Source organism: Dreissena polymorpha, chromosome 5 (assembly GCF_020536995.1).
Source record: "Dreissena polymorpha isolate Duluth1 chromosome 5, UMN_Dpol_1.0, whole genome shotgun sequence".
NCBI lineage: Eukaryota > Metazoa > Mollusca > Bivalvia > Myida > Dreissenidae > Dreissena > Dreissena polymorpha.
Genome location: NC_068359.1, coordinates 5,967,943 through 5,984,318, shown reverse-complemented (window position 1 = coordinate 5,984,318; position 16,376 = coordinate 5,967,943). Strand labels below are relative to the sequence as shown.

At 34.5% G+C, this 16,376-nt stretch overlaps 2 protein-coding genes across 5 annotated transcripts in view; one reads left to right on the top strand and one right to left on the bottom strand.

Annotated features, from left to right (window-relative positions):
- The window catches only part of LOC127882463 (carnitine O-palmitoyltransferase 2, mitochondrial-like), a 60,011-nt gene extending 44,938 nt beyond the window's left edge, over positions 1 to 15,073 (bottom strand). For both annotated transcript variants that reach the window (XM_052431107.1, XM_052431108.1), the window contains exons 1-6: positions 14,904 to 15,073; positions 9,190 to 9,227; positions 4,822 to 5,021; positions 4,211 to 4,270; positions 3,800 to 3,903; positions 3,088 to 3,221 (exon numbers count right to left, since the gene is read on the bottom strand). In XM_052431107.1, the coding sequence (XP_052287067.1) occupies positions 3,088 to 3,221; positions 3,800 to 3,903; positions 4,211 to 4,270; positions 4,822 to 5,021; positions 9,190 to 9,227; positions 14,904 to 14,978 (611 nt within the window). In that variant the 5' untranslated portion in view covers positions 14,979 to 15,073. The remainder of the gene's footprint in view (positions 1 to 3,087; positions 3,222 to 3,799; positions 3,904 to 4,210; positions 4,271 to 4,821; positions 5,022 to 9,189; positions 9,228 to 14,903) is intronic.
- Positions 15,074 to 15,165: 92 nt separating this feature from the next.
- Positions 15,166 to 16,376, top strand: part of LOC127882461 (muskelin-like) — a 57,558-nt gene continuing 56,347 nt past the window's right edge. For 2 of the 3 annotated variants that reach the window (XM_052431105.1, XM_052431103.1), the window contains exon 1: positions 15,335 to 15,359. In XM_052431105.1, the coding sequence (XP_052287065.1) occupies positions 15,350 to 15,359 (10 nt within the window). In that variant the 5' untranslated portion in view covers positions 15,335 to 15,349. Of the gene's footprint in view, positions 15,360 to 16,376 lie in introns of all 3 variants that reach the window. The other variant, XM_052431106.1, reaches the window with a different exon arrangement.

The following is a 16,376-nucleotide window of genomic DNA, read 5'->3' as shown; positions in this document are numbered from 1 at the left end:
GTAAATAGTGTCAGTGTAATAGAATGAGCTTTATATGAAGGATAACTAAGCAGGGGGGCAATACATTAATTGGTGAATTGTAAATTGTACGGAGCACACTTTTGCCTTATTATTTGTTAGAAGAGTATTTTATTATTTTTGCTTATTTCAAAATGTAGAATATTGATAGTTGTTAAAGATTGGACTTAGAGAGAAATGCTTTTACATGATAGCTTTTCATGTATGAAATTTGATTGATACCCTTGTAAGTTGTACATAACAAGACTATTGCCAAGCAAAATATGTCCCCTAACGGCTCCACCATTGTCAGAAATATATATATTTTTTTATTTGTTGCCATTTTTGACGTAGGAACAAATTGAAATGACATGCAAAATGTCCTTATCGCATCTATCCATGTTTCAAGTTTCATGAAAGAATATTAAAAACTTTTTAAGTTATCGCAGGATCCAGAAAAGTGTGACAGACTGACGGACACACAGAGCGCAAACCATAAGTCCCCCCAGGTGAAACCGGTAGGGGAAAATAATATACTACATGTATTGCTGCCAATTGATGCATTGCTCCAAGGAGACAACTTAAGTTGCACTTATGAAGCAAAAATTTCATTTTCTTTTATAGAAATTCAATGTTTCCAGTTATGAAAAAGTAAAAATACAAAAAAATTAAGCAATATTTACTAGGTTCAATATTTCAAAACAAGAGGGCCTGAAAGGCCCAAAGTCGCTTACCTGAGATAAAATGAAATTACCTGTTGCAGCCAAAGATATCAATGGAACAAATGTTCTTACCAAGTTTATGAAGAATGAACAACAAATGACCCCCTGGCGGCCGTGTTTTTCAACAGACCTGAACCATTTTTTAACTCGTCCAAGATATCATTGGGACAAATCTTCTGACAAAGTTTCACAAAGATCCGACAATAAATGTGGCCGCTACAGTGTTAACAAGGCAAATATTCATGACGCACAACAGAAGACAGACAATTGACAAAATGTTATTACAAAAGTTCACCTTGAGAAAAAAATATTATTCTCACAAAAATTGTCACCATGTTTGAAGATGATATTACTAAAACTAGTTCAGTAACTAAATCAAGATATGATAACAACATTTGCACTCAGCAAGTGTCATTCAGATTGAACTAAAAATGTGACTAAAAGTATTCACAATTGTAGACATACAAAAAAACTAACACCACCCCTGAGAGCCTTGTTTATGAACAATAATGAACTATTTTCAGACTCACCTTTCAATTATTTCCAATTAAAAAATCAATATATCTGTTTTAAAACACAAATCTTTGATAATGTGGGTTATTGTATTAAACAATAAAACCCAGTTTATTTTAGCAGAAATGTGGACCCTTTAAGGGAGAGTATCTTGAGCATACTAGTATGTTGATGAATAAAGAGTTCTCTCAAATTCCTGAGTTAGAGTTACTACCCATTCTATAATGAGAAAGTTCTGAGATTAATTCCTTTTTGGCATTGGATTCCAAGGATTAAACCTACAGAAAAAAATCGAAATTAAAAAATCTACATTAATCTGCAGAGATATGTCTTAGATATATAACAAAAGCATCACAAGATGTCTGGAAGAGGTAAACAAGCAGGAAGGAAGAGGAATGCTCAGACAAAACTGCCAGAAAATAAGGAAACTAGAGTGTTCACAAGCTTTTTTACTATATAAAAATAAAGGAAAAAGACCCCCCCCCCTCCCTGGTGGCTATTTTTTTTTACCGATCCATACCATTTTCGAACTCAACTGTCGTATCCAGGAAACAAATGTTCTGACCAAATTTCATGAAGATAAGGCAAAAAATGTGTCTTCTAGACTGTTCACATGTTCTATACATACATGTACATATAGAGAAAACTGCCCCACCCCCTGGCGGCCATGTTTTTCCACCCATCATGTCCATTTTCGAACTCGTTCGAGATATCTATAAAATCAATGTTTAGAAAAAAAATTATGATGATTAAGCAAAAAATGTGACTTCTAGAGTGTTCACAAGCTTTTTTTACTATATAAATATAAGGAAAATGACCCCCCCCCCCTGGCGGCCATGTTTTTTTACCGATCCGAACCATTTTAAAACTCAATAGTCATATCCAGAAAACACATGTTCTGACCAAATTTCATGAAGATTGGACCAAAAATGTGACTTCAAGAGTGTTCACATGTTTTCACTATATACATATATAGAAAACTGCCCCGCCCCCTGGCGGCCATGTTTTTTCACCAATCTGGACCATTTTTTAACTTGTCCGAGATATCAATAAAACCAATGTTTTGACCAAGTTTGATGATGATTGGGCAAAAATTTTGACTTCTAGAGTGTTCACAAGGTTTCTCTATAGCCATATAAGGAATACTGCCTCGCCCCCTGGCGGCTATGTTTTTCAACCGATCAAAACCATTTTTGAACTCAACCAATATATCATTTAGAAAAACATTTTGACAAAGTTACATGAAGATTGGGCATCAAATGTGACTTCTACAGTGTTCATAAGGTTTTTCTTTTTTTTGGGACCAAGTAAACTACTTTTTGACCCAGCATGACCCAGTTTTGAACTCAGTCTAGGTATCAATGGGACAAATGTTTTGACTAAGTTCATGAAGATGGGACAATAAATGTGGCCTCTAGAGAGATCACAAGGCAAAATGTTGACGGCGCAAGACGCACCACGGACAAAAGGCGATCACAAAAACTCACCATGAGCACTGCTAAAAAATATACCTGCACATGAATAATGAAGAGGCTGATAGCATGCATTTAATGAATCCATTAAGTTTGTCATCAAAAATGTGAAACATAAGTGGTTTTCAAGTGAACTATATATTCAGCTGAAATTGTATACGTAAAATCCTCCGTTTTCTGTTTACAAAGGGATAGAATATTAATTGCTTTAGCTCAATTAACTTTTTCAAAACATTTTGATGTAAAAAGACCATAACATGAAATAGCCTAATACTAAGGACATATTATGAGTTTTGGCATTTCCTGAAGCTTTCTTTAAGCAGATTTTTACACATAAACCCTGACAGACATAAACTGATTGCTTATCATGATAACAGCTCTACCTGACAAACTTCCTAAACTTCATGGTGTCACTCTCCTTTGGATTGAGATGGTAGACGTCAGGTTCCAGAAGGTTCGCTCTAAATGTCTTCATAAACCTAAGCGAGGACACCACCATGTTTGTGGCTCGAATCAGCTAGAACCAGTACAAATATTTTGTCAAAAAAGTTAAAAGAAGTTGCTATATTGTCAATAGGCAATACAACAAATGTAAATGTCTTAAATGAGTTATTAACAGCACAAACATTTGAGCGCCTAAAATGAGCAATTTTTTTTTTTAATTAACTTCTTGTCCTGTTCATGTAAAAAGTCTGGATTACTACAGATTAAATATATTTGACAGTTAATAGATTTAATGACACTTTTCAAAACCATTAAAAGCTTGCAGTCTGTTCTGGTTTTTTGCTGTTTGCTGCTCATCAGTAACTAAGGGTTGGAAATGAAGCCTTTAAAATTTGAATTTAGTACGAAACGACTAAGTAATGAATTATATTTAACTTTCTAAGGGACTACAAATGCGTCTAAATACGTATCTATGTGGGAAAGGGATAACTGACAAAGGCTCTACTTAAATTGGTGGTAGGGGAAAATTTTATGACCGATCCCCGTAAAAGGGAAGTTGTCAGGGTGGGAGACAGTTTTTATAATCCTCGGATAGACAGTCCGCCTACAAATGAGCTAGAAGGGTCTGACAAAATTACAAAAGAAACATACCTGGTCCATGTATTTTGGGTTGGGATCATCAGTGAAGGTAATGAAGGGGTTGTGGTTGAGACACACAGGTCTCCTGTCCTTCAGGTACATGTCAGACCAGGGCTCTGGAAAACACATATTCATTTTAAAATACATTTTCATATATAGTTTGAGGTTGTATTTTTTATGAACAAGTTGCAAAATTTACCAAACTATGAATTCTAAAATTTGCCTAAAATGTGGAATTTTATATTGTTGGAAGCACTACTAAGTATGCATTTAACTCCCCATGCTTGCAGATGACTCTTTACACACCAACAAAATGCTTTGACTGCTTGAATTTTGCTGTTAACCTTATACATGTTTTAACCAAATTTATTGACCCCCTGTTTGTTTCTGTACAATTCTACACCTTTTATGTGCAAGCTATACCTGATATGTAACTTGTGTGCTTGTTTTGGCTGTCCCGTTGGATCAGTTGGTTATGGAGGGCTAAAATGGAGCAATATCACATGTACTATACACAGTTGATCCTCTCTCTATGGAATCTTGACTTAATGCATGTGCGTAAAGTGTCGTCTCAGATTAGCCTGTGCAGTCTTTCACATGCAAAGTAGGGAGAACATTTTCCGTCTTAAAATTTTGGCTAAGAAAAGACTTCTTACAAAATACAATCAAAGCGGAAAATGTCCCAGATTAGCCTTTTACGGACTTCACAGGCTCATCTGGGGCAACACTTGACCAAGGAGGCCAAGAATTCCCAGAACAAGGCTACATTAAACACACCGATTCAATTACACAATGGATCTATAATTATTTAATGCCACATTGACTTAAATATTTGAAAGTGCTTTTGTTTTCTGTAATTAACCAACATTTGCTTTGTTTTTGAAATAACAAAACATTTTACAAATAAAATTTACATAAAAATATGGAAATTAACTTGGATAACTAAGTTCACAGTGAAGGAATACCTAGAAGAAAACAATATTTCATTAAACAATGCAAGCACATGCTGTTTTGTCTCAGATAACAAAACGCACCAATTCCTTCGGAACCGGCAAAATCATTGGCTAGTTTTTTTGTTGTATTCCATTCACTTTCAGTCATGAGTACTGCCTGGGACTTCAGGTATCGGTCCAGGGTTTGCTCCAACTTGGGAATGGGAAGCCTTGGCAGGCTGCGCTGGAAATGATCCGATGGCACGATGCTCTCATGCATGTAATCATTTCCGGCTGTCGTGCTAGATAAAGGCAAAGAATGACTGACTGAGTAAAATGCCTCGAAATTCATATTTGTTGCATTTAAAACAAGAGGCCCCAAAGGGCCTTGAGTTGCTCACCTGAGAGACTTAGATGGAAAGAAACAAAGATTAAAACTCTTCAGAAAAAAAATTAAGTTATTAGTATGACAAGACTGACTTTAAAAATAAGGTGTTCTAAAGTATTCACAATAGGCCTATATAGAAAATTACCCCACCCACCCTGGCGGCCATGTTTTTAATACCCAGATTTTTTAAAATATATATACAAGGAAAACGCTTCTTACAAACATAATTATAGAGAAAACTGCCCCATCCCCTGGCGGCAATGTTTTTCCACTGATCACGACCATTTTCAAACTCATCCGACATATCAATAAAACAAATGTTTTGACCAAGTTTCATGATGATTGGCCAAAAAATGTGACTTTTAGAGTGTTTACAGGCTTTTTCAGTATATAAATATAAGGAAAATGCCCACCCCCCCTGGCGGTCATGGTACTAGATGGATCAAAACCATTTTTGAACTCAACCGTCGCATCCAGGAAACAAGGGTTGTTAACATTGTTATGTGAAAAGAAAAGGTTTGCTGTTTCGGCAGATATATACATATATGCGCTATCAGTAGTTTTGTGTGTGTGTGTTCAATTCTTTTTAAATAGACATTTGTTACCCGTTGGGACAAAGCTATTATTTTGGATAAAAGTAATATGAGGACAGTAATTTAATAATGAGCATCAGTAAAAAAAAATGGAAGTACATTTTTCAACTAATTGTTGTTCAAATTTGAGATCATAAAAGCGCATCTCAGCATCTTATAGGGGATGACTGTTTACAATCTGTTTAGCAAGAACACTTTAAGATACTGAAAACAACCGTATTTGTTCAAGAGATTGTGTTTTTGTAAAATAGTTTTTGCATAATTAAATAAAATATGTTGAATTGTTATCATATATCAAAGTCAGTTATAAAAAAGTATATGAGTATGAGAATATGTACAGCTACTAGAAATTCAATATTGATATTCTTTTATAGAAAAAACATCACTTGATCTTTCTTATAGTTATAAATGTGTGCAAATATAGAAGTAAACACACACAAGACATTTGAAAATGTATCATATCAAAACAACTATCAAACTATTTGTATTTTAAATGCACAAAAAATCTGTAGCATAAATACATTATTTTTGCAAAAACAAATGCAAATCAACTTTTCTTTAAACAGCTGTTTGTGCTTCTTAAAAGATGTGATAAGTTGTTGTTTTTTACTACCAAATTGTTCACATTTTTGACAAAGTGTTTTTAAAAAACTGGAACAATTTTAGGACTCACCTTGCATTGATATTTCCAATTGAAACAACAATAACACCTGCTTAAATCACAAATCTTTCATAATCACACACAAACTACTGACTAACTGAAAAATGTAGGGTAAAACATTTCCAGTTGTAATGTCTGATCTATCTTATGAATGGTTTCCATCTTACATTAGCACAAAGGTCTTTGATCATCATCATCATCATCATCATCATCATCATTGTGCACCAACATCCGCATTACAACTAGATTGTTAACATGGTTTTAATATAGTCATATTATGAAAACTGCCGCTACCCTGGCGGCCATGTTTTTCAACAAACCGTAACCATTTTCTAACACAGCCAAGCTATCAATACAACAAATCTTCAGATTAAGTTCCGTGAAGATTGGGCTATAAATGTTACTTCTAGAGTGTTAACAAGGTTTCACTATAGCCATATAAGCAGGGATCATATTTTTTTCGGTTTTGTCGGTCCTAGACCGATTGTGGTCAGGAAAGACCGATTGAAAATCCCAAAGAGCCGGTCCGATTCTGTTTTCCAAAATTTCCCATGTCAAGAAATCGATTACACAGTGCACATGCTAACACACCCTTATGACATTCTTAATTATCTCGATTAGGTGTGATAAACCATTCGCTGCAGTGTCTAAAACCGGTCAGGACCGGTTTATTGCACGTCAGACCAAGTATACAAAACTTGTGAATAGCGGATTAAAGACGCGTCCGAAATTAATAAGGGTGGTCGAAACTTAAGGCCTATGATGTACATAATGAACGTTTATCGGTGTCATTGTGTGTCTATTGATAGTTATCATTGTTATAGCGGTTTCTCTGTTTTGTCTGCTAAGGTGACTGCTCGTACTGGTTTAATCATACTCGGTCTTCGATATTAATTTACGTGCATGTGATTCAAAACAATATGTTGCGATTGTAATGTATTGTTATCACTGTAAACTGTTATAAATTTATTAGTATATGAGATAGAAGTAAAAAACGATTCTAACACGGCACGTGAAAACTTTCATATAAACAAAGAAGAAAATCTTCTATGGGATATTCTGCAATAATTATGGGCATACCTTGTACACTGAAAGCACGCGCTGTAACTCAACAAAACATGCCGATACATTTTCCACCAGCGTAATAATCCGGTATTATAATCATGAATGAAAGTCGAGAACCTGATCGACAGAAAAGCCGAAAGTTATTTTTATTGGCGAAACTTCACATAAAATAGTACCCAAGAAAAAGAATATATATTGTATAACTCTTTAGTAAAAAACTGTGTAAGAATCGAAATAATTCGTGTACTTTATAGTTTGTTGTTGAATAACCCATGACCGGAAAATTAGATGCATGGTTTCAAATCACTCGTGCTTTGCACTCGTGATTTAATCCCTACGCATCAAAACTATCGGCCGTGGGTTATTTGACAACAAACTGTAACGTACACAAATTATTTCTTAATTATTTCGTTTTAGTATTGTCAGTAGCCAACCTACGCACAGACATTTGCTTGGTTCAGTGCATGTTTGTAGCTATTATCGAGTCGACAACGATTAAAAACATCAGTATATATAGACTTACACAGATTTATAATATTGACGATGAAAAAAGTCTGATAAAACAGCACACGAAACAACAATGAAATAGCAAATGATAAAACCAGTTGAGAAAACTCGATGTTCTGTTTAAAAAAATGCCTTAGGGAATTTGACTTGTACATTTATGATACCGCCTTCACGAATGACAAAATCAATGGTATATATTTTAACGTAATTTGTCATGATTTCGGATATTAATTTTCGGATACTTTTCCCCCATTTATATCCAGATAGATTGATGTTGCGGGAAAATATGATCCCTGCATATAAGCAAAGCTGCCCCGCCCCCTGGCGACCATATTTTTCAACAGACCAATACTATTTTCAAACTCAGCCTAGCTATCATAAAAACAAATGTTCAGACCAAGTTTCATGAAGATTGGACAATAAATGTGACTCCTAGAGTGTTAACAAGGTTTAACTAAAGCCATATAAGCAAAACTGCCCTGCCCCCTGGCGGCCATGTTTTTTTACCGATCCAAACCATTTTCAAACTCAACCGTCGTATCCAGGAAACAAATGTTCTGACCAAATTTCATGAAGATTGCACCAAAAATGTGACTTCTAGAGCGTTCACATGTTTTCACAATATACATATAGAGAAAACTGCCCCGCCCCCTGGCGGCCATGTTTTTTCACCGATCTGGATCATTTTTGAACTCGTCCGAGATATCAATGAAACCAATGTTTTTACCAAGTTTCATGATGATTGGGAAAAAATTGTGACTTCTAGAGTGTTCACAAGGTTTCTCTAAAGCCATATAAGGAATACTGCCCTGCCCCCTTGCGGCCATGTTTTTTTAAGGGACCAAAACCATTTTTTAACTCAACCAACATATCATTAGGACAAACATTTTGACAAAATAACATGAAGATTGGGCATCAAATGTGACTCCTACAGTGTTCACAAGGTTTTTCTTTTTTTTGACCTAGTTACCTAGTTTTTGACCCAGCATGACCCAGTTTCTAACTCAGTCGAGGTATAATTGGGACAAATCTTCTGACCAAGTTTCATGAAGATCGGACAATAAATGTGGCCTCTAGTGTTCACAAGGCAAATGTTGCAGAAGGACGCACAACGCAAGACGGACGACAGACAAAAGGTGATCACAATAGCTCACCATGAACACGTTGTGCTCAGGTGAGCTAAAAATATCATTATTGTAATTCAGATATATGACAATCAGTTACAAAATTTTATGATCATGATTTATATACTTTACCTATAAAACACTGGATACAGGTAACTGCCCCTTCTTGTCTGAAAGAAATATTTCTGATATGAGCATGAATTATTAAAGACAGAATTGTGACACAAATGCACTTAAACGCTAAAGCTTACATGCTTTAATAAATTTTCTTAATAGAAACTGTTCACATATACACCCCAGGAAACCCGAAACCTTGTGAGCAGTGTAAAACCATTGGAGCGGTGTTCGGTATTTTACCAAAAACTAACATAGGGTAAGTAAATTGGAAAAATTTAAGTTTGAAACAACTGTGTATTAACATTAATAACAAAGGCATTGGACTACATGTAGAAAAAATCCTGCCATAACCTCTAAGCAGGGTTACTCCAGAAAACTATTTCTTGTGGAGACATTTGCGCTTTTAATGAACATGTTGGGTAAACATGAATACCATCTGGAGAAGACCAGGAAACCTTATATGAGCAGTACTTTAATGTACTTTTAAATGCCTTATGTATTATCAATAGTGCCTTTTTTAACATTCTCGAGTATAATTTCTTTTTACCAACACTATTTGGGACAATTTATAGAAAGACTTGACTGCTTTCTCACATAAATTAATTGGTTAGGTACATAGAATTATGTCTTAATAAGTGTATATGGGGGTTGTATGTATAATATTTAATTAGTCACAGTTTTAAAGTAGGTGGTAGTGATGATCGCAATCCTTACTTCATTGATTCACTTTTTAAAGAGCCTCAAAAAACTTGTCATTACTTTATGAACAAAAAATTAAGGACTTGGAGCCTATGTGAAAGTTTTCCATTATACATCACAGTGACCTTTGACCTAATGACCTAAAAGATGGTGTAGTGTATATATAAAGCTCATAAGGGTGAACTGATATGAAGTTAGAGGGTTGTATGTTCATTTGTTCACGTAATTTCATAAAAATAAATCGGGATGGACAGATAAAAATCAGGACGGACGTGACGTACTGGGACAGGGACGGACGGGACAAACTGATTCCTATATTGCCCCCCAAACAGAGTTTTAGCAAAAACTGGCAAATGAGTTAGTAATTAAGATAAAGTAAGATAAAACTATCAGATTTTACACATATAAAGTGGACATAGTCTAACCACATTATATATCAGACCATGGATTCAAGTTTCTAAAATGATGTTGGATGAAATGCAAAGAATATCATAGAATGTATTATAATGCATTTTAAAGTACATTTGTATGCATAATTGTATGTGCCCAAATACACTTACTATACTATTGATTAAGGAAATAGCGTCCCTAATTATATGGCTAATAATCGTTATAATTATTGATCTTCGGGACTGTTTATCCCAGGATTACATAATTGATAGTTAAATGTCATAAAGGAGCAGTTAATCCGATAATAACCCCCATAAACTTGACTATTTTACTTGAGCATTCATGGCTTGAAATCGTTTTAAAAACTGTTGATTTTGCGATTTTTGAACTTTTGGTACAAACCAGTTCGGAACAAAACCGAAGTTTCGTACCCATTGAAAATAACGAAAAAACACATATTATATGCACAAATTCTTCACTACACCTGCATTAAACAACACATAAAATTTTATTCTCTAAAATATAACCGTATTTGTGCGTTAAATATGGAAGGTTTAAAGTTGATAGGCGTAAATTGGTTACGCATTTCGAGCACCTGTTAAAATAAAATCGTTCTTTTCTTATTGCTTTCATAATAATTTTTAGTCATTTGAATACTATCAATTTTATAAAATTGTAAAGAAATAATAAAATATTTACTTACAAATCGATTCCATTCAGGATTTCATTTAGTTGCAATAATTCAACTCTAAGCGAGAGCCGCCATAGCAAAAATTATCAAAGGCTCTGGGAGTCCGTTTATATGGACTAGATTTCATTTGACGGTTGCATAATTATTGGGAAATGAGCAGACTTTGCAGATAAAAGGGTTGTACATAGCGTTCTTGTACAAACAATAATGGCGTAGCTTTTGGTACATTCCAGCACATGTACATGATGAAGGATGTTCACGTATTAATGTGGGTAATTAAAACTGGGTTTATTATGATGATTTATAACTCATTTGAACTTTTTCTAAAACCTGGCAAGCGTTTCGTGTTTACAAGCCACCTTTTGGCATCCGAAAAAAATCGAGATTTGTTTTTTGGTTTCGTCAAAAATTGGAGTCGGCGGGTCCAAAAATCATTTCATAAAAAAATTCTGGCCTTATATGCATTTAATATATTATAATACGTTAAACCACATTCTTGTTTTAACTATTATTAAAACAATTATTCATTATATAACTGAACTGAGATCAATATAACATAAATCAGGGGTATCTGCTAGAAGATGTAACTATGTTTTAATCACAATAATGATAGCATACAGCTTACAACAATAGCGTTGCGTATGGGTGCGCTTTAAATTTCTGAAGTCAAAGCCAATGAAAGAGATATAAAAGTAACATCATTTGACAAATAAACATTTTTATAAGATAAAATCAAATAATTTTCAACATCCTACTCAGCACATTTTCTTTTATCAGAATGTCTCAAAAGTTTAAAATCGATAATGTTTTCATAAATTTTAAAGGTTGATTTTTACAGGTTGTTCCTAACTTCCTAATGCCTCGGTCACACTGTCACGAATCAGAGCTACGAATGAGTTACGATTCAATCGGCTACGAATGACGACTTAATGGTCAAATTCGTAGACCGCTACGATTTAAGTACGGAGCACAATGAATCTACCATCAAAATGTTGGAAAACGAACAAGAAATGCTACGGACTGCTACTGATCAACGCGATTTAGTACGGTGCGTTACCAATCGGTTCAATCAAACTACGAATCGACTACGGTCTGGTACTATTAAGTACGATGCTACGCTAATCAGTAAGATCTAACTACGGATCCGCTACGGTCTAGAACGGGTAAGTACGAACTAGAACGGTCCGCTACGAAGCAGTGGGAATTGCGACGGACTGGTACGGACAGGTAGGAACAAACTATGATTAAACATTGCCTCTTGTATTGTCATACAAAGAATGCCTCCCAAAAAGAAAACATGCAAGCGGCAGCAACAGCGCGGGTAATCGTCTACCTCCTCCATCAAAAACCAAGAGCCGGGACGTCTTAAAAGCCAGTCTCTTATCCACCTCCTTTTTCTTCTCTGATCTGATAAAGTATGTAATTATTGATGTACACATATAGATTATGCTTAGCAAAGTATGATTAATTTTGTATTTTATTATGTGGGCTATTAATTTAACAATTATTAAATCACGTAAAAGTAAGAGCAATCAATCTGTAGAAGTCCTTGAAAATCTTTTGGCCTACGAAAAGGTACGGACGACTACGGTGTCGTTACAAACTAGTACAGATCAGTACGGTTTAGTTCGGACTGCTACGTATACGCTACGGTCGATAAATTCGTAGCAATTTTTTGAACAAGTTCAAAATTTGTCAAGGGTTTCAACGGACATCCAAAAGCTACTACAACTGATCACGGATCAAGTACGGAGAGCCACGGACCACTAAGGATAGCTACAAACTGTGCCGAAAAGTATTTGTAGCTCGTTCGTAGCTCAGATTCGTGACAGTGTGACCGAGGCATAATGGATTTCTTATATACTGGTCATCTGTATTCTCACAGTACTTAACCTTCAAATAAAAATGAAAGTAAAAACAAATACTAACATGATAAATTATGGACTCTTTTTTGAGAATAAACTTATTCTCCGCTGATATTCATCTAGAATTACTTACCTCTATAATGGTGTGTGACACCAAATTTGTATTCCCGCGGTAAGTAGGTAGACAGGCTGTATGTCACTAAAACACTGTTTATATATAAAATTGTTTTTATTTAAAATGTTTACAAAGAAGCTTCAATTTTGTAACATGAACAGCTAATATTTAAAATTTAACTTGATATTCAGATGAACATTAACAGATTGTCTGCCGTATGATCTGCACCACTGTCATATTACTTCTCCTCAGGACAATTTATGTAACTGAAGGTGCTTAATTTTATTAGCAATTTAACATATATAGTATATAGTGATGAGTAACATATATTGGCAGAGGTAGAAATACAGTCTGTAACATTTGAATATAATGATGTTCTGGAAAGGGACAGTTCGGAAAGAAAGAGTGAGCAGATGAAGCCTAAACAGGTTAAAAATAACCGTGAATTCTTTTTTTTAATCAGAACATCATTCAGATTGGTGAACTAAGTGTAGATTTGATGGATAACAAAAATTAACTTATGTGACCATATCGTATTTTACCATACTTTAAAATAATTATGTCGGTCGAGTCCACTCCACATTTAAATAATACGAGACTGGTTTCTACGCTCGAGCGATCATTTCTATTGTTAGTTTTAAATTGTTGTTTATATAGTTTAAATTGATTGGTTAATAACTTGTGTAGGTATCCTCGAGGAGTTATCCTCGAGGAGTGTAGTGATGTACAGATCACATTGACCACTGAGTTCAGAGCGGGAAGACGTATTCTTCAGGGCATTTATTTCACATTCAGAATTCGTTAGTTTTATCTTCTTTGTTATACAGGTATGTTCAAGTATTTGTCTACTTGCTCGGTTCATTTGTCACAGTTTGCGCGTATTTCTTATACAGGTAATTCTTTTATTTTTCGACCTTAAGTTTTAGTGTTCCAACGTCGGTGTTGTTTCTATTTTAACATTTTATCACTATTCTTTGTTTGCACTGTATCACGTAATCCACTTACAGTTTCACCAATTGACAAACATGGCATGATTGGATTGTGTGAGTGAAGAGATAGTATTCAAAACCACATTTTGGTAAGTGAGCTGTATGAGTTGTGTAAGTGATTATGTAATGAGGTTCATTGTAAATTTTATCTGTTTTATGTATTTCTGTGTAGTGTAATTGTATGCTGCATGTTCTGTAATGTTCATATTTATAGAAGATGCATTTTATGTGAAATTGTATTTTTCCATATCTGCTATGTTAATGTAAATATGGCCACTAGATTGAACTAGCATTATCATTATTTTCAGATTGCGGAATCTCTTCATTCAAGATGTACTTTAGTATTGGTGTATAATTAACATATGCTATTTATGGTGAGCTTATTAAATATTAAAAATATATATAGTTTTAATCTTCCCCCTGAACTCTGGGTTACACTTATAAAAAAAATATTGCAAATGATCACAGGTAAAACTGACTGTTCTGACAGGGAAATGAAATTTTGGTAACAAATTATGACATGTAATAATCACTTAGGGGACCCAATTAAAAGAACGCAAAAATAGCGATACCGCAAGAATACAGATGCCAACTATATTATGATAGAAATGGACAAAAGCCTTTTAATCATAAGGACCCAAGGGTAAATCCTACAAAGTTGTCCGTTATTTTTAGGATTGCTTATTTTAATTGACCTTTTGAATCCTTATGCTTTAATTTGTCAAGTTGTGATATTGAATAAATACTCAAAAATAGACAATTCAGTTTAACAATGAATGCAATAAGACTTTTGTTATTTTAATACATTTTAAACACTGATATCTTTCCAGAAAAAAAAGGATAGCCCTCTCATTACCGAAAATATACCCTTTTCATCCAGTGTAGTTTGTCCGAAACATATATCCGAAACATTATTCATGTATACGTTACAGATCTTGACATTACAAAAATATGGTAAAGCACAATTTCAGGACCATTACCTGTGCTTTATAGCTGATCTTTCTAGACATTCCTCCATGTCTCGACAAATAACAAATGTTCTGATACCTCGCCATTTTTTGGTTAATTGTTTCGTTGCTGTTTTTTAACCACCTTCGGAGTAACACCGCCACCGGCCAACCGAAAAAGGTGAAATCGATAAAAAAAAATAGTGTGAAAAGTCACTCCACCTTTTAAAAGAAATATTTCAAGCCTTAAGAGTGTTTGTTCTCGACAACATATTTAGAAAATATTACTCTTCATGAATTATTAAAAATGTGACGCTCTAATATAATTAAGAATATGCATCGAATTGGATAATTCCAAAAATATCAGTCCTTCTAAAAAAGCCGGTGACGATTTTAAAATTCGTAAAAAAATAAAATGGCGTTTAATATTTCGACTCTGAAGTTTACCATTCACAAATGGTCAAGTTACTCGTATAATTATGTACCAGAGTAAGAGATTTCAATTTTAATCTGTATACCCAAATACATTTACAGGTGGAAAACTACCTTTTTCTTGCATAACTGATGAACATTTTAGTTATTACCTATTTTCGCGACATGTTTTCTTATTTGACGTTTCAAACTTTCAAATGTTGTCATTGTCATTACGATTTTATCTAAAGTAGCTTATGAGTACGTGTCAAACAAACCATTTGCGTAGTAATCAGACTTAAACATTTATGACATTCTTGCCTTAAAACAATGTCATTTTTCATTGTTCAATTGTCTGAGAGTGAGACACAGAGAATAATGGGGGACAAAAATGTTTTAATAATGCACTAGTCCTGCATTAACCATTCTCACTTGTTCTGCAAACACATGCTATCCTCCTTCAGACATTAAGATTGTAAGATGTTTACATGAATTACAAAATTTCTGGAAAGTCAATAAATTACAGTTACTATAAATGAAATTATAAGATGCAGGGCCCTCAATCCATTTTAGGGGAAGCAGGTCGCTACCCTCATGTCAGAGGGGGAATTTTCGCGGCGTTTCACTTTTGGGGGGATTTTTTTTCTTACTCTCTTATTAGTATGTCAGTGATTTTTTTTGCCAGAAATTACAGCCGATATTCGGCTGCTTCCCAATTGCAAAAATTGACGTTTTTTCCCAAAAATTTGATTAAAATTTCCCAAAAAAGACCAAATTTTCCCAATAAAGTCAATAAGATTACAATGTAATTAAGCAATAATTTCGAACGAGTGCCGATCGAGTTGCCAAGTCATCGCCGAACAACAACTGACTTACGTATTGTTCGCGAATTTAGCCGAATACGATTTTACGTTGCTATCCACATCTCTCTCTTTATTGCGGAGGATACCGACGATAGCCGATGTATATGTATCCCGATTGTAAACGCCTGTTTTTACACACGCCCAAGATGGCGGCAAGCAGGCGAGAAATTTGAGATGAGCGGCGAAAATGATAAATAACATTCAAATTAACAATGGATATCATATGGTTATT